Source organism: Piliocolobus tephrosceles, chromosome 21 (genome assembly GCF_002776525.5).
Source record: "Piliocolobus tephrosceles isolate RC106 chromosome 21, ASM277652v3, whole genome shotgun sequence".
Classification (NCBI taxonomy): domain Eukaryota; kingdom Metazoa; phylum Chordata; class Mammalia; order Primates; family Cercopithecidae; genus Piliocolobus; species Piliocolobus tephrosceles.
In genome coordinates, this window is record NC_045454.1 from 6,749,366 (window position 1) to 6,767,606 (window position 18,241).

Below are 18,241 nucleotides of genomic sequence, written 5' to 3' on the forward strand. Positions count from 1 at the left end.
AGAAAGAAAGAAAGAAAGAAAGAAAGAAAGAAAGAAAGGAAGGAAGGAAGGAAGGAAGGAAGGAAGGAAGGAAGGAAGGAAGGAAGGAAGGAAGGAAGGAAGGAAGGAAGGAAGGAAGAAAGAAAGAAAGAAAGAAAGAAAGAAATTGTATTTATTTACAGCATATAATGTGATGTTTTGTGGACATTTCCTTTGAATTTTCATTGTTCTATTTTAATAGACAAATAAAATTGTGTATATTTATGATGTGCAACATAATGTTTTAAAATATGTGTACATTGTATAATGAAGAAATAAGCTAACTAATATATGCATTACATCTCACACGTATCAACCCCTTTGCACTTTAAAGCAACACCTTATACTCATCAAAAGGATTGCTTTGTATCCAGCAATATTTGTTTTGTTTTGTGATAAGAACATTGGAAATTTACTGTCTTAGCAGTATTGAAATATATGATACAGTATTATTAGCTATAGTCACCATGCAGTACAGGAGATTTCCAGATTCCTCTTGTCTACCTGAAACTTTGTACCCTCTGACTAACATCTCTTCATTGTCTCCAACCCCTACTCCTAATCACCAGGGTTCTAGCCTCTGCTTTTATGAAATTGCCTTCTACAGATTCCTCATATAGACAGAATGATGAAATATTTGCCTTTCTGTGCCTAGCTTATTTCACTTGGCCTAGTTTCCTCCGGGCTCATCCATGTTGTTGCAAGTGACAAAATTTTCTTTCTTTTTAAAGCTGAATAATATTCTTTTGCATATACATACCACATGTTCTTTATCCATTCATCCATTGATGTACACTTAGGTTGATTCCATATCTTGACTATTGTGGATAGTACTTCGGTAAATATGGGAGGACAGATGTCTCTTCAATATACTAATTTTGTTTTCTTTCAATAGATACTCATAAATGGGATTTCTGGATCATATGGTGGTTCTATTTTTAATTTTGGGAGGACCAACATTCTGCTTTCCATAATGGGTGTACTAATGTACATTTCCATTAATAGCGTGCAAAGTGATCCACAGTGTTTTTAATGAAATTATGAGATTTACTAGCCGGTGGCACAAGAATCTGTTTTTCTGCTAACAATGTGAATTTTTCCTTAACTAAGAGAATAAACAGAAAGTATGAGCATATGAAATGACTTTTGTATATTGTTGAAATCTCAATAATTTAGTGTCTGAGTATATGCAGCCTATCTTTGTATGTTGGACAAACACTGGTTAGCAAACTAGCATAGGTCAGGAAAAGTGCCCAGATGCAACATTAAATATTCATGTAGGATCTGTCTTCTGCTCTAAAGTAAAACCTAATTGAAGGCAGTGTCTTAACCCATTAAATTATTTTTATTAAACTGAACAATTTAAATAAAGATATTAATTAGAAATTAAAATTAGGCTGATAGATCTAATAATAGTAGTAAGTATACCTGCCTTTCCTTTTATTGATAATTATTGGAAGGAAGGAAATATCTTCAGGTATATTAAAAATATGTGTTGTTAATTTTAAAAATTCACATCTCTAGTATAGAAATAATGCATGCAAAACTTTGTTGAGGAGGTTGAACATGGATCAAAGTTATGACTAAGAGTTTTGTTTGTTTTCCTCACAAAAAGGACCTCATTTATTCTTGATGAGAAATCTCTAGTAGAAATGACACTTCTTATAGGCAGGATATGCTTATGATACAAATATCCAAAAATTTTAATTGTAAGATATGAGGATTTTTGTTTTCACTGTTATGTCAAAATTTTTCTCTCATTGGAACTCTTTTAGGCAAAATAAATTCCAAATTTGACTATAAAAATTATACCTAATAAAGTTTGTTAAAGAAACATAATAACAAATCACAACTTTATATTTAACCTTCCAGTTGATGAACATGATGTAACTTTATTTACTGTTAAAACAAATTTCATTGAATTTTCTATTATGTGCCACATTTTTACTTAAAAAATAATCTAGAACAAGTATTATACTTATTGGTGGCTCAATGACTTATATATCAAATAAAGGTAAAACTAGCTCTCTTATTTTAGTAAGGATGAATGAACCTTTGTCTAGATACTATTGTATTTAAAAATTGTTCAAATAAGGGTAGCTCAAGACGATTAACTAGAAGCATTTCATGCCTGCCTCCTCCACTTAGAAGAACCAGAGTAGTGTATACACAGTCACGCTTGAATTACATTATCCAAGGGAAAATCCTGGAATCCACCAGAGAAGTGACAGGGGGCACCAAAAACAGGGAAGGAGAAAGAAAAGAGGCAGCCTCCCTGACTGGGATTGGCCTGGAGCAGGGAGTGACTTCCCAATGCACAAAGGACTGAGTTAGAGACTTCCAGTCACCCACATCTCCATGGCGGAATTCAGCAATCCTGGTCAAGGGAGAAGCCCTCAACCCTTCCAACAGCTGAAAGTAACATGAGAGTCAGGACACCATTGGACAGAACTACTCCAGTAAGGGAGCTCCTGCAGGGTTCCACACCTTTCTGACACTTAAGCATTTTCAAGCTTGTCCTCTGGAAACCGTATGCTGTTCAGGACCCAGAGACGCTGAAACTGAGGCATTACAGAAACTCAAGCTGTTGCTGCTGGGACAGGGGATTGAAGCCAGGAGTGCTCCTGCAGCTGGGGCTAGAAAGTGAGCAAGATTTGGGCAGCAGTGGCTGTGAGGCGAGCACTGCCAGGATCTGAGACAAGGATGCAAGAGGGGCATAAGTTGCCACTGGAACTTGTTTGCAAGCCAGATGGGGGCTCCAGCCACCAGGGTGGGGGTTGAGCCCCACCAGGACTGGAGTGTGAAAGGGACATATGTTCTTCTGCCACCTTCAACTGACCACTCAAGATGGCCCTACCCTCTTCAGTAGCAGGGCCTCAGTGAGGCTGCCATTGCCCCTCACCCAAATACTCTGCCTGGGACCCAGTGACTGCCCTGACCCTGCCCACAATAGCTTGTGCCTGCTCTCACCATTGAGGACCTGAGTATAAGCCCATCTAGCTCAGCTTCACCTCACCTCTCCTGCTCTGAGACAGAGCAGATAGCTCAGGGTCCTGCGGATTGCTCGACCCAATTCATTTGGGCACCTGAGCACTTCTCCTGAGGGTTTGAGGTTGGACCTAAACTTCTGGCTGCTACCACCTTGCCTGGCACCTACCTGCAAGTGCCACCTGTGGGTCCAAAGACTATCTTGTCCAGCCCATTGCAGCCACCACCAACATTAATGCACATCACTTGGGACTCATAGAATCATCTCGCCCATGCTATTGCTATTGCCAATGCCATGCTAGCTGCCCAGGGGCCTGAGAACCCACACGATTGTTTGATCCATTGATGCTACTATGGGCATCCAACTGAGCAACCTGAAGGCCCAAGAATCAACCCACTGGTAACTGCCAACAGAGAAGCCAGCATATACCACCCTGGGGCACAAAGATAGATGCTCAGCCCACTGATGTAAATGCTGGGGACCTGAAGACTCTCCCACTGAGCATCCCTGTCCCTAGCACAACTTTACCATATGCTCCACTAATAACCATGTCCAACTAGCCAAAGAAATCACACATATCACTAATACTATTTATAGTCAAAGAAATACACAGAAAGTATACTACTACTGCACGTAACCAGAATCAAAGCCAAAGCACCCCACCAAACAAGCAACATAGATATATTTTCAAGAAAATGTCTTCTTTGAGAGTAAATTAAAAAATTGGAGGAAGCTGCCGTTATACCAGATGCACAGATTTTAACATAAGGATACAGGAAACATGAAAGAGCGAGGAAAGGAACACAAGAATTCTGCAGAAATAGATCTTAATCAAAAAGAAATTTTTGAAATTCCAGGCAAAGAATTCAAAATATTGATGTTAAAGAAGCCCAGTGAGATACAACAGAATTCCGAGAATCAATACTGTGGAAACCAGAAAAACAATTCAGGGCATAAGTGAGAAATTTATCAAAGAGATGTATATTTTTTAAAATAATCAAATATAAATTCTGGAACTGAATAATTAATTGAAGGAAATACAAAACACATTTGAAAAGTTCAACAATAGACTAAATCTGGCAGAAGAATCTCAGAACTTCCAGACAGGATTTTTGAAATAATCTAGTCAGACAAAAATAAAGGGAAAAGTACAAAAAAGAATGAGCACAGCCTTCATAACATTTAGGACAACATAAAGCAATGGAATTTATAAATTATTGGTATCTATAAGGGTGAAAAAAACAAAGAAATATTGGAAAACCTACTCAACAAAATAATACATGAAAACATCCCAAGTCTAGCAAAAGATTTAGACATAGAGATACAGAAGACCCAATGATCCCCAGGCAGATCCCCAGTGCAATACGTCTTCTCCTTGGCACATGATAGTCAGATTGTGTGAAGTCAAAGTTAAAGAGCAAATTCTACACACAGCAAGAGAAAAGCATCTAGCTACCTCTAAAGGAAATACCATTTGACTAAGAGCAGATCTCTCAGCAGAAACCTTACAGGCAAGAAAAGAAGGAACTGATATATTCTAAGGACTAAAAGAAAAAATAGCTGCCACCACAGAATATGCAAAGAAACTATTCTTCATAAATAAAAGAGAAATAAAGTAATCCCAAGACAAACAAATGCTGATGAAACTTATTACCACTAGACCAGCCCTGCAAAAAATACTCAAATGAGTCCTAAACCTGGAAGCAAAAGGATGATTTTATCATCATGAAAACACATGAAAGTAAAAAATTCACTGGTAAAGCAATCATACAAATGAGAACTAGAAAGCACTCAGATGGTACCACTACAGAAATCCACCAAATCACAAGGAAAAACAATAAGATAAAAGGAAAGAAACAAGGAGTGTTTAAAACAAGAAAATGGTTAATAACCTGACAGAAAGGAAGCCTCACAAATCAATAATAACCGTGTATGTAAATAGATTAAAGTATCCTCTTAAGAGATATAGAAGGGCTGAATGGATTTTAAAAATGACTCAACTGTATGCAGCTTAAAGAAACACACCTTAAGAAAAGACACATATAGACCAAAAGTCAAAGGATGGAGGAAGATACTCCACACAAATGGAAACCAATAGTAAGCAGCAGTAACTATACTTAGATAAAACAGACCTCAGGTCAAGAGCAGTAGAAAAAGACAAAGAAGGTCATTATATAATGATGAAGGGATCAACCTAGCAAGAGGATCTAACAATTCTAAATATATATGCACCCAGCACTGGAGCAGCCATATCTATAAAGAAAATATTGCTAGATCTAAAGAGAGAGATAGAATGCAATACAATAAGGTAAGAAGCTTCACCACCCTATTCTCAGTATTAGACAGAACATCTAGACAGAAAATCAACAAACAAACATCACATTTAAACTACACTATAGACCAAATGGAACTAACAGACTTTTACAGAACTTCTACCCAACAACTGCAGAATACATATTCTTTTCATCAGGACGTGAAACATTCTCCAGGATACACCATATATTTGACCACAAAATAAGTCTCTATAAATTAAAAAAATCAATATTATACTAAAAATATACTCAGACCACAGTGGAACAAAACAACAAGTCAGCACCAAGAGGAACTCTGGAAACAAGACAAATGCATGGAAATTAAACAATATCCTCTTAATGACCTACCAGGTGAAAATCTGTACAGAAAAAACGAAAAAACACTGATGAAAGAAATTGAAGATGACACAAACAAATGTAAAAACATCCCATGCTCATGGACTGGAAGAATTAAGATCATTAAGAAGACCACATTGGTCTATAGCAATATAAAGATTCAATGCAATCCATATCAAAATACCAATGTCAGTCTTCACAGAATTGTAAAAAACAATTCTAAAAGTCATATGGATCCAAAAAGAGCCTGAATACCCAAAGCTATCCTAAGGAAAAAGAACACAACTAGTGGTATCACATTACCTGACTCCAAACTATATTACAAGGCTATAATAACCAAAACAGCATGATGTGGCATAAAAATAGATGCACAGACCAATGGAATATAACCCAGAAATAAGGCCACATGTATACAGCCAATTGATTGTCAACAAAACTGACAAGAACTTATACTGAGGAAAGGACACCTTCTTCAAGAAATGGTGCTGGGAAAATCATATATTCCCACACAAGAGAATGAAACTGGATTCTTCTCTCTCACCATATAAAAAAAATCTCAAAATGAATCATACACTTAAATATAAGACCTAAAACTATATTTTAAAAAAGCTAGAAGAAAGCCAAGGGAAAACTCTTCTGAACATTGGCCAGAAGAGTCAGAAATTATGACTAAGTTCTGAAAAGCACAGGCAACAAAAACAAACACATGGGACTTAATAAACAAAAAGCTTCTGCCAGCAAAAGAAATATCAAAGTGAAGAAACAACCTGTTGAATTGCAGAAAATATTCACAAACTATTCTTCTGACAGGCAACTAATATCCAGACTATACAAGTAACTCAAACAACTCAACAGGAAAAAGCAAATAATCCAAGTAAAAAGTGGGCAAAGGACAGGAATAGACAGTTCTCAAAGAAGACATAAGAACAGCCAATACGAAAAAATGGTCAGCGTCACTAATTATCAGAGAAGTGCACATTGAAACCACAATGAGATACCATCTTACCCAGTCAGAATGACTATTACTAAAATAAATAAATAAATAAATAAATAAATAAATAAATAAATAAATAACAGATGTTGGCAAGGATGAGGAGAAAGACAACTCTTCTGTACTGTTGGTGGGAATTTAAACTAGTACAGCCACTTTGGAAAACACTATGGACATTTCTCAGGGACTAAAAATAGAATTACTATTCGATCACACAAGCAATCCCACTACTGGGTATCTACCTGAAGGGAAAGAAATAAATACATCAAAGAGACCCTGGCATTCACATGTTTTTTGCTGCACTATTCACAATATCAAAGATATGGAATCAACCTAAGTGTCAGTTAACAGATGAATGGATACAGAAAATATGGTATATATACTATTTGGCCATAAAAAAGAATGAAATCGTGTCATTTGTGGCAGCATGGATGGAACTGGAATTCATTATCTAAATTGAAATGAGCCAGACACAAAAAGACAAATATTGCATGTTCTCACTTACATGTGGGAGCTAGAAAAATATTATCACATGGAGGTAGACAGTAGAAAGACAGACAGCAGAGACTGGAAAGGGTCAGATAAGGGGAGGAGGGAAGATGAAGAGAAGTGAGTGAAGTGGCACAAACATAGAGTTAGAAGGAACAAATTCAGTGTTAGGGAGGAAAATAGTGTGATTTTAGTTAACAAGAATGTATTGTCACTCAGGTGACACTCAAATATCCTGACATAATCACTATGCTTTATATACATGCAACAAAATTTTACATTTACTCCTTAAGTTTGTAGAAATAAAAAACATCACAAATATATGGTGGCAAATTCTAATACCTCATAGGTGTTAAAGATTTGCCAGATGCATACTGCACAGAGGAAAATGGAAAACCCTGTGAACTAGACCTAAAATTTTAATTTTCTCTGGATATTCCACTCATGTTGCCCAGAAATATGTCTTTTGTGCCACCTTTAACCATGAGAAGCAGATTTTTTACAGGAAAGAAATTGCTAATCTCTATGATGAGGACCTAAAAAAAAACTTCTCCAGTCCACACTGCACTGAGTGGCAACATTAATTCCAAAGAAGTTTCTTCTGCACTGCAATTCACAAAATAGGTGTCCTCCCTTTTGGTTTACATGAAGTGCTGCATGGTTCTTATTTTGGAGATGTCATTGAAATTTTGTAAGCATACTAGCTGTCAAGGAGAAACCTGCATACTCACGTTTTTAAAAATATCCAGCATTCTACTGTGACACATGGCAAACTCACCAGTGTCCACAGCTCTAAAGCTAGACCATGTGTGTGTGTGCTGAGGATGGGAGGCTATGGATGGGGATCATCTCAAGGGTAGGGACCAGGTCCCTGGCATTTCTTCTCCAGCCCCGTCTACACACAGATGTTCACTATGTGAATGAATGAATGAGTGAATGAATGAATGAGTGGCTACCACCCACACTGCACCTGGGACCCTTTTTCCTTTCACTGCCCCAAACACTCCCACAGACCCTACAGAATCCTATATCCTGCAGGACTGACTTTCTCATGGCTTGTGATGAGGCTGTGACTCTCTGAGGCCAGCAGTGACCAGCTCCCAGGTGTAAACAGTGGAGCACAGAAAAGCACCTCAGAGTAGGAGGCCCTTAGACACGGGTGCCCCATTCCTCAGATGCCCCCTGGAGGCCCCGGTCCAGGCTCTGGTGCTGGCAGGAAGCCCCGAGGTGGGAGGCGGGACGCAGTCTCTGCTCCTCTGCTCTCATTTGAGCAGGTCTCCGTGGTCTCTGGGTCGCAAGGTTTCCGTCCGCTCTGTGCAGACGTAGTGGAGCTCCCACGGCCTGTGGCTTCGCAGTTCCTCTTCTGTGAATCGCCAAGATCACGCGCTCCTCCCCAGACACTGGTTCCTCCCCACAGTCCTTCCCCTCCACTCCCTTCCCATTCTCTGCTCACGCAGGGAGCCCAGGAAGCCTCCGCCTCAGAGATGCTACGGCTGCTGCTGCTCCTGCTGTGGGCAGGTGAGTGGGCCGGGGGAGAGGGGCCGTGGGGCTGGGCGGAGCTAACCCTCATGTCTCCATAGAGGCCCTGGCTGAGGAGCAGAGATTCCAGCTGGAAGGACCAGAGTCCTTGACGGTGCAGGAGGGTCTGTGCGTCCTCGTACCCTGCAGATTGCCCGTTACCAATTCACGCTGGTACAATTATTATGGCTACTGGTTCTTGGAAGGGGCTGATGTTCCAGTGGCCACAAATGACCCAGATGAAGAAGTGCAGGAGGAGACCCGGGGCCGATTCCGCCTCCTCTGGGATCTCAGCAGTAAGAACTGCTTCCTGAACATCAGAGATGCCCGGAGGAGGGACAGTGCTGTGTACTTCTTCAGGTTGAAGCGGAAATGGATATCTGATTATACCTTTTATACATATTCCAAGCTCTCTGTGCGTGTGATGGGTAAGGAATCAGCTCCAGGACTGGCCATCAGGGGAAGGTCATGGGGGCTGTAGGGCAGGGCTGGGACGGGACTCCGGTCCTGGGAGGTGGGTAGAATTAAGCCTGTTGGGCTCAGGGGAGGAGCTGAACCAGAGACTGGGCTTCCCTCTGGGTGAAACCTCATACGCCCATCCTGATCCTGCCTCCCCATCTCCTCACCAGCCCTGACCCACAGGCCCAACCTCTCCATCCCAGGGACCCTGGAGTCCGGCTGTTCCAGGACCCTGACCTGCTCTGTGCCCTGGGCCTGTGAGCAGGGGACGCCCCCGATCTTCTCCTGGATGTCAGCTGCCCCCACCTCCCTGGGCCCCAGGACCACCCAGTCCTCGGTGCTCACGATCACCCCACGGCCCCAGGACCACGGCACCAACCTCACCTGTCAGGTGACGTTCCCTGGAGTCGGTGTGACCGTGGAGAGAACCATCCAGCTCAATGTCTCCTGTGAGTGCTGGGCCAGGACCCCCAGGTCCCTGAGGGTGTGGGGGGACAGGGCAGGGCTGAGCCAGAGCTTGAAGTTGGGGGCCTGGTGGTCAAAGAGGAGAGCTCCCTTCCCTGTTTTCATGGCTCCTGAGGGGAAGGCCCCATGCCTACCATTCCTCTTCAGGGATGTTGAGGCTGCCACCTCTTTCCACCCCAGATGCTCCACAGAAAGTGACCGTCAGCATCTTCCAAGGAAACAGCACAGGTAGGAACCAGCCTGTCCTGTTCTCTCCAGGGCTGGATGGAAGCAGAGTGGGGACTAACGGGGATCAATATGAGAAGCCAGGACTAAGGCCTCCATAGCCTTCAAAGCCCTGAACTGAATCTTTGCTCACCCCCAGCCTTTGTCACCTCATCCGCAGGAGCTGCCGCACCCTTCGCACTCCCCCTTCTCTCTGACGCTGCTTGTTTTCCTGCTGCTGCAGGCATCTCCGTGGTCCAGGAACGGCACTTGTTTGCCACCACGCTGTCCCCAGACCCTGCTCCACGCTCTGCAGGGCAACCTGGGCTGCTCCAGGGAAATAGTCTGGGCTTTTCTGAAGGCCTGAGGCCCCCACTTTACTAGTCACCTCCTTAGAGCTAGTGTGGACCCCACAGGAGGAGAGGGACACCAGTGCCTTGCCCCTACACCCCATCTCTCACTGTCTGCACCTCTCTCCCCAAAGCCCTCAAAATCCTGCAAAACACCTCGTCCCTCCCTGTCCTGGAGGGCCAGGCTCTGCGGCTGCTCTGTGATGCTGACGGCAACCCCCCTGCGCACCTGAGCTGGTTCCATGGCTTCCCTGCCCTGAACGCCACACCCGTCTCCAATACCGGGGTCCTGGAGCTGTCTCAAGTAGGGTCTGCAGAAGAAGGAGGTTTCACCTGCCTCGCTCAGCACCCTCTGGGCTCCCTGCAAATCTCTCTGAGTCTCTTTGTGCAATGTGAGTGTGGGGAGGTGCGCGAGAGTGTGGGCAGCTGGGCGAGAACTCCCTAGTATTCAGAGAAGAGGTCCCTGCTGAGTCCTGTCCTCCCTCCCCAGACCCCTCACAACTGCTGGGACCCTCCCGCCTCTGGGAGGCTTAGAGTCCACACTGCAGCGGCTCCTCCCTGCACTGGCAGCTTGGGGAGGGATGCTGGAGGAATGGCAACAGCAGCCATGGCTCCTTCACAGTCACCCCCGACCCGTCGGTCCCTTGGCCAACAGATCCCTGAGTCTCTGCCAGGGATTCAGCTCAAGTCTCAGGCTCAGCTTCGAGGCCCAGAACATCCCAGAGCAGCTCTGTCCCAGCTGCTGCCGGGTCAGGAGTCTGCTAAGAGGTGACAGCTGGGGGAAGAGAAGCCTGGGTTCTTGTAGGAGTTTGCTAGGGTTGCCATAACAAAGTACTTCAAAGTGCATGACTTCAACAATAGGGATGTATTGTGTCACGGTTCTCGAGGTCAGAAGTCCAAGATCACGCACGGTGTTAAAATTGGTTCATTTTGAGGCTGTGAGGGAGAATCTCTCCCATGCTCCTTCCCTGGCTTCTGGTGGTTTCCCGGGAGTCTCTGGTGTTCCTTGGTTTGAAGGGAGCATTGCCTCGATCTCTGACTTAATCTTCACATGGTGATGTCTGTGTCCACATGTGCGTCTGTGTCCTGTGTCCACATTTTCCTTTTTTTTTTTTTTTTTTTTTTGAGAGGAAGTCTCCCTCTGTTGCTAGGCTGGAATGCAATGGTGTGATCTTGGCTCACTGCAACGTGATAATCTGACATATGCAACCTCCACCTCCCGGGTTCAAGCGATTCTCCTGCCTCAGCCTCCCAAGTAGCTGGGACTATGGGCGCCCACCACCATGCCCAGCTAATTTTTATATTTTGAGTAGAGACGGGTTTCACCATGTTGGCCAGGATGGTCTCAATCTCCTGACCTCGTGATCTGCCCGCCTCGGCCTTCCAAAGTGATGGAATTACAGGTGTGAATCACCGCACCGAATCCACATTTTCCCCTTTTTATAAGGACAATAGTCATATTGGATTAGGGCTCACCCTGATCCAGGATGACCTCACTATAACTGATTACATCAGCTATGACCCTTCTCCAAATCAGGTCATGCTCTGAGGTGCTGGGAGTTAGGACTTCAAAATAGGAATTGTGGGGAGACATAATTTAACCCTAACTGCTCCAGAGAAATGAAGCTTGGAGAAGACGTTTCCAAGGCCCAGACCAGAGTGGCTGGGGGCACAACGTCCTCAGTCTTGCAGTTGGGGGAAGGGGGAGTCATGGAGAGAGAAGAGGCTGGTTCCGGGTTCACAGGGCAGTGAAATGGTGAGTGACTGAGTCCTGGATTGGGGGTGTCCACATTAGTGGAAGGTGGAGCGGAATGGCTGTTGGGAGGATGTACTGGAATTGGAACTGGAGTTCACTCAGAATTCAAATTATAGGGAAACCAGAAGGCGGGGTTGGTGGTGTCCTGGGAGCAGTCTGGGGAGCTGGCACCACAGCCCTGGTTTTCCTCTGTGTTTGCTTCATCTTCAGGTGAGAGTGGGCTCCAGGGAGGCACAGAAAGACTTGATGTGGGAAGGGCACACAGGTGGCAGAATCTCAGAAAACCCAAGTGGAGGAAAATGGGGTGCTTGGGAAAGTCGAGAGGGAGGAAAGGGAGGGTAGTGGTGGTGTGAATTACCCCGTTGACCAGCTGAGCCAAGCATGAGGTCTCTTTGAAACCATGGTCCAACTCTTGGGCTTGTGGAATCAGCTGGACCTCTTCATTACTTCTGTACTCTCCACAGGGAGTGGGGAGATGGTTCTTTTTTGGGGAAAGAGGCTCCAAATAACCAGGCTGAAAGGCTTGGTGCTGTTCCCTCAGAGTGAAGACCAGAAGGAAGAAAGCAGCCCAGCCAGTGCAAAACATGGACGATATGAACCCCGTCATGGTCTTAGGCTCCAGGGTGAGTGATAGAGACCTTAAATTCCACTCAGCATTACCCCTTGTGAATGCTGCCCTACGTAAGGACCCTGAGGCATTTCTTCATTAACACCTGACATTCCCTGCAGTTCCACATGTGACTATTTTAAAGTTTTGATTCAGTAATAATTTAAAAAGTATTGATGTCAATAATTTAAAATAGTCACATGTGGAACTGAATCTAATAGTTCTGATGAAATATGTAGTCCAGTTAATTTGTTGGGGGTATTTATGCTCCTCATATATCAGATTATCATATTTCCTGGAATATTAGCCTTTTCTTATGGCATTGATTATTGAGAAAAAGAAATGAACAAAACTTAGTCTGTGTCAGGTGCATTAAGTACAAAGAATGTGGTAGATACAAGCCGTATAGTAGACAGTCCAAATCAACCCAAAGTCATTACTGCTCATCACCATTATATTACATTTTTCACATCAACTACAGTGTTTACTTAATGTCAACTTTATGACATTATGGAGGAGGCATACTTTACATATAATAGAAAGCACACATTTTAAGTATCCAGTTAAATTAGTTGGGCAAATGTACACACACTGTAACCATGTCTCCACTTAAGATAGGGAATCCTTTCATCATCCTCCAAGTTGTCTCATTTTCTTTCCCAGTCAATGTCTCATTTCCAGCAATCACTTTTATGACCCCTATCACTATCTATTAGTTTCATCCATTCTGGAACTTCATGGAAATGGAATCACACAATACTTATTCTATGTAACTGGCTTCTATCACTTCATTAAACATATAAATATATTAAATGCATATGCACTCAATAACAGAGCATTATTTATCAAAATAAATGAACAAAAACCAACAGAGCTGCAAGAGGAAATAGATACATCCCATCCATGGTTATAGTTGATTTGCATGTTATGGGAGTTTGCTGTACAGATAATTTTGTCACCCAGGTAATCAGCATAACAACCAATAGGTTGTTTTTCAATTCTCACCCTCCTCCCACTCTCCACCCTCAAGTAGGTCCTAGTGTCTATTGTTCCCTTCTTTGTGTCTATGTGTGCTCAATGTTTAACTCCCACATTTAAATGAGAACATACAGTATTTCGTTTTCTGTTCCCGTGTTAATTTGCTTAGGATAATGGTCTCCAGCTCCATCCATGTTGCTGCAAAGGACATGATCTCATTCTTTTTTATGGCTGCATAGTATTCCATGGTGTCTATGTACCACATTTTCTTTATCCAGCCCACCATCGATGGGTATCTAGGTTGATTCTATGTCTTTGCTATTGTGAATAGTGCTATAATGAACAAATGCATGCATGTGTTTTTAAGATAGAATAATTTATATTCCTTTGGGTATATACCCAGTAATGGGATTGCTGGGTTGAAGGGTAATTCTACTCTAAGGTCTTTGAGAAATCTCCAGACTGTTTTCCACAGTGGCTCAACTAACTTACATTCCCACTAGCAGTGTATAAGTGTTCCTTTTTCTCTACAACCTTGCCAACATCTGTTATTTTTTCACGTTTTTTAGTAATAGCCATTCTGACTTGCGTGAGGTGGTATTTCACTGTGGTTTTGATTTGCATTTCCCCAATGATTAGTGATATTGAACATTTCCTTTTTTACTTGTTGGCCACCTGAAAGTCTTCTTTTGAGAAGTGTCTGTTCATATCCTTTGCCGCTTTTTAAAGGAATTGTTTGTTTTTTGCTTGTTAATTTGTTTAAACTCCTTATAGACTCCGGATATTAGACATTTGTTAGATGTATGTAGTCTGTAAATATTTTCTCCCGTTCTGTAAGTTGTCTGTTTTCTCTGCTGATAATTTCTTTTGCTGTGCGGAAGAAGCTTTCCTCTTAACCCCGATCTTTAGTTTAATTAGGTCCCACTTGTCAATTTTTGTTTTTGTGGAAACCGCTTTTGGAGTCTTGGCCGTGAAATCTTTCCCAGGGCCAATGTCCAGAATGGTGTTTCCTTGGTTTTCTTCTAGAGTTTTTAATATTTTACATGTTACATCTAAGGTTTTAGTTCATCTTGAGTTTTTGTTTTTTTATATGGTGAAAGCTGGAAGTACAATTTTGATCTTCTGCATATGACCAGCTAGTTATCCCAGCACCATTTATTGAATAGGAAGTCCTTTCCTCACTGCTTGCTATTGTCAGCTTTGTCAAAGATCAGATAGTTGTAAGTGTGCGGCATTATTTCTGGGTTCTCTAAACTGTTCCATTGTTCTATGTGTCTTTCTGTACAAGTATCTTGCTGTTTTAGTTATTGTAGCCTTGTAGCATTGTTTGAAATCAGGTAATGTGATGCTTCCCACTTTGTTCTTTTTGTTTGGGGTTGCTTTGGCTATGCATGTTCTTTTTTTTATTCCAAATGAATTTTAGAGTGGTTTTTATTAGTTCTGTGAAAAATGTCATTGATAGTTTAATAGGAATAGCATTGAATCTGTAAATTGCTTTGGACAGTATGGTCATTTTAATAATATCAATTCTTCCTATCCATGAGCATGGAATGTTTTTCCATGTGTTTGTGTTGTCTCTGACTTCTTTCAGCAGTGTTTTGTAATTCTTTTTTTAGAGATCTTTCACCTCCGTGGTTGGTTAGCTCTATTTCTAGGCATTTTATTTTTTTGTAGCTATTGTGATGGAATTGCATTCTTGATTTGGTTCTCATCTTTGATGTTACTGGTGTATAGAAATGTTGCTGAGTTTTATACATTGATTTTGTATCCTGAAACTTTGCTAAAGTTGTTTGTCAGATCTAGGAACCTTTGAGCAAAGACTATGAAATTTTCTAGATATAGAATCACGTCTTCTGCAGAGATAGTCTGACTTCCTCTCTTCCCATTTGAATGTCTTTTCTTTCTCTTGCATTATTGCTCTGGCTAGGACTTTCAGTACTGTGTTCAAGAGGAATGGTGAGAGAGGGCATCTTGTATTGTTCCAGTTCTCAAGGGGAATGCTTCCAGCTTTTGCCCATTTAGTATGATGTTGGCTGTGGGTTTGTCATAGATGGCTCTTATCATTTTGAGGTATGTACCTTTGATGCTTAGCTTATTCAAGGTTTTTAACATGGAGGGATATTGAATTCTATCAAAAGCCTTCTCTGCATCTATTGAGATGATCATGCGGTTTTTATTTTAGTTCTGTTTACGTGATAAATCATATTTATTGATTTGCAAATGTTAAACCAACCTTTAATCCCAGGAATAAAACCTACTTGATTGTGGTGGATTAGCTTTTTGATGTGCTGCTGGAATTGGTTTGCTAGTATTTTGCTGAGGATTTTTGCATGTATGTTCATTAGCGCTATTGTCCTGAAGTTTTCTTTTTTCATTGTGTCTCTGCCAGATTTTTAGTATCAGAATGATGCTGGCCTCATCAAATTAGTTGGGAAGGAGTCCTTCCTTCTTGATTTTTTGAAATAGTTTTAGTAGGACTGGTACCAGCTCTTCTTTATACATCTGGTAGCATTCAGCTGTGAATCCATCTGGTTTAGGACTTCTTCTGGTTGGTGGGTTTTCCTACCACTGATTCAATTTCAGAACTCATTACTTAACTGTTTGGGATTTCAATTTCTTCCTGGTTTAATCTTGGGAGGTTTTATAATATGTTTCCAGGAATTTGTTCATTTCTTCTAGGTTTTCTAGTTTGCGGGCATAGAGGTGTTCATAATAGTCTCTGAGGGTTTTTTCTTCTTTTGTATTTTTGTGAGGTTGGTGGTAATGTCCCCTTCGTCATTTCTGATTGTGTATATTTGGATATTCTTCCTTTTTTATTATCCAGATAGTGGTCTATCAGTCTTATTTATTCTTTCAGAAAACCAACTTTTGGTTTTGAAAAAATCTTTTGTATGTTTTTTCTCACCTCCATTTTGTTCAGTTCAGCTCTAATTTTGGTTACTTCTTTTCTTCTGCTAGCTTTGGGGTTGGTTTGCTCTTGTTTTTCAAGTTCCTCTAGGTGTGACCTTAGGTTGCTAATTTGTTAGATACATGTAACTATTTCACATGGGCATTTAGTGCTGAAAACTTTCCTCTTAACACTGCTTTAGTTGTATTCCAAAGATTCTGATATGTTGTATCTTTGTTTTCATTTATTTCAAACAATTTCTTGATTTCTGCCTTTATTTCATTGTTTACTCAAAAGTCATTCAGTGGCAGATTATTTGATTTCCAATTTAGTCGTATAGTTTTGAGAGATCTTCTTGGTATTGATTTCCATTTTTATTGTGCTGTGGGCTGAGAGTGTAGCTGGTATGATTTGTTTTCTTCTTTTTTTAAAATTTGTTGAGACTTGCTTTATGGTCAAGTATGTGCCATGTGCTGATGAGGAGAATGTATATTCTGACTTTGTTTGGTGGAGGGTTGTACAGATGTCTGTTAGATCCATTTGCTCAAGTGTCAAGTTTAGGTTCTGAATATCTTTGTTAGTATTATGCTTGGGTGATCTGTTCAATACATCAGTGGTGTGTTGAAGTTTCCCACTATTATTGTGTGGTTATCTGAATTTCTTTGTAAGTCTCTAAGAACTTGCTTTATGAATCTGGGTGCTCCAGTGTTGGGTACATATATACTTATGAGAGTTGAGTCGTCTTCTTGAATTGAACCCTCTATCATTATGTAATGACCTTCTTTGTCCTTTTTGATCGTTGTTGCTTTAAAATAAGTTTTGTATGAAATAAGAATAGCAACCCCTGCTTTCCATTTGCTTGATAGGTCTGTTTCCATCTCTCTGCTTTGAACCTATAGGTGTGATTGCATGTGAGATGGGTCTGTTGAAGATAAAATACAGTTGGGTCTTGCTTCTTTGTCCAACTTGCCACTCTATGCCTTTTAATTTGGGTATTTAGTTCACTTATGTTCAAGGTTAATATTGATATGTGAGGATTAGCTCATGACATCATGTTGTTAGGTTGTGGTTATGCAGACTTGATTTTTGTATTTGCTGTATAGTGTCAATGGTCTATGTACTTAAGTGTGTTTTTGTGGTGGCAGGTAAATGTTTTTGTGTTCACGTTTGGCACTATCTTAAGGACCTCTTGTAAAGCACATATGGTGGTAATTAATTCCCTTCGCATTTGCTTGGGATGAAAAGGATTTTATTTCCCTTCTCTTATGAAACTTAGTTTGGTTGGGTATGAAATTCTTGATAGGGATTTCTTTTATTTAAGGATCCTGAATATAGGCCACCAATCTCTTCTGGCTTGCAATCTTTCTACTAAAAGGTCTTTTATTAGCCTGATGGGATAATCTTTGTACATGACTCGTCTCTCCTCTCTAGCTGCCTGTAATATTTTTTCTTCCAGCTGGGTGCGGTGGCTCAAGCCTGTCATCCCAGCACTTTGGGAGGCTGAGACGGGCGGATCACGAGGTCAGGAAATCGAGACCATCCTGGCTAACACGGTGAAACCCCATCTCTACTAAAAAATACAAAAAACTAGCCAGGCGAGGTGGTGGGCGCCTGTAGTCCCAGCTACTCGGGAGGCTGAGGCAGGAGAATGGCGGGAACCCGGGAGGCGGAGCGTGCAGTGAGCTGAGATCCGGCCACTGCACTCCAGCCCGGGCGACAGAGCGAGACTCCGCCTCGGGAAAAACATATATATATATATATTTTTTCTTTGGCATTGATCTTGGAGAACCTGATTGAAGGGGTGGCCTGCCCCTCCACACCTGTGGGTGCTTCTTGCTAGGTGGAAACGAGAGACTTGAGAAAAGAAATAAAGACACAGAGA

The 18,241-nt window shown here is 41.7% G+C and overlaps 1 protein-coding gene and 1 long non-coding RNA gene across 7 annotated transcripts in view; one reads left to right on the forward strand and one right to left on the reverse strand.

Moving 5' to 3' along the window:
- The window catches only part of LOC111520027, a 15,465-nt gene extending 5,538 nt beyond the window's left edge, over window positions 1-9,927 (reverse strand). For both annotated transcript variants that reach the window (XR_002724550.3, XR_002724551.3), the window contains exons 1-2: window positions 9,712-9,927; window positions 9,497-9,590 (exon numbers count right to left, since the gene is read on the reverse strand). This is a non-coding gene — a long non-coding RNA (uncharacterized LOC111520027). The remainder of the gene's footprint in view (window positions 1-9,496; window positions 9,591-9,711) is intronic.
- Window positions 8,416-18,241, forward strand: part of LOC111520025 (sialic acid-binding Ig-like lectin 6) — a 22,426-nt gene continuing 12,600 nt past the window's right edge. The window contains exons 1-8 of one of the 5 annotated variants that reach the window (XR_002724547.3): window positions 8,438-8,653; window positions 8,716-9,081; window positions 9,283-9,561; window positions 9,725-9,805; window positions 10,266-10,523; window positions 11,669-11,887; window positions 12,004-12,097; window positions 12,429-12,510. Coding sequence is in view for 4 of the 5 variants with exons in the window: in XM_023182435.3 (XP_023038203.3) it covers window positions 8,620-8,653; window positions 8,716-9,081; window positions 9,283-9,561; window positions 9,725-9,805; window positions 10,266-10,523; window positions 12,004-12,097; window positions 12,429-12,510 (1,194 nt within the window). In the remaining variant the exon portion in view is untranslated. Of the gene's footprint in view, window positions 8,654-8,715; window positions 9,082-9,282; window positions 9,562-9,724; window positions 9,806-10,265; window positions 10,524-11,668; window positions 11,888-12,003; window positions 12,098-12,428; window positions 12,511-18,241 lie in introns of all 5 variants that reach the window. The other 4 variants (XM_023182435.3, XM_026448386.2, XM_023182436.3 and 1 more) reach the window with 4 other exon arrangements.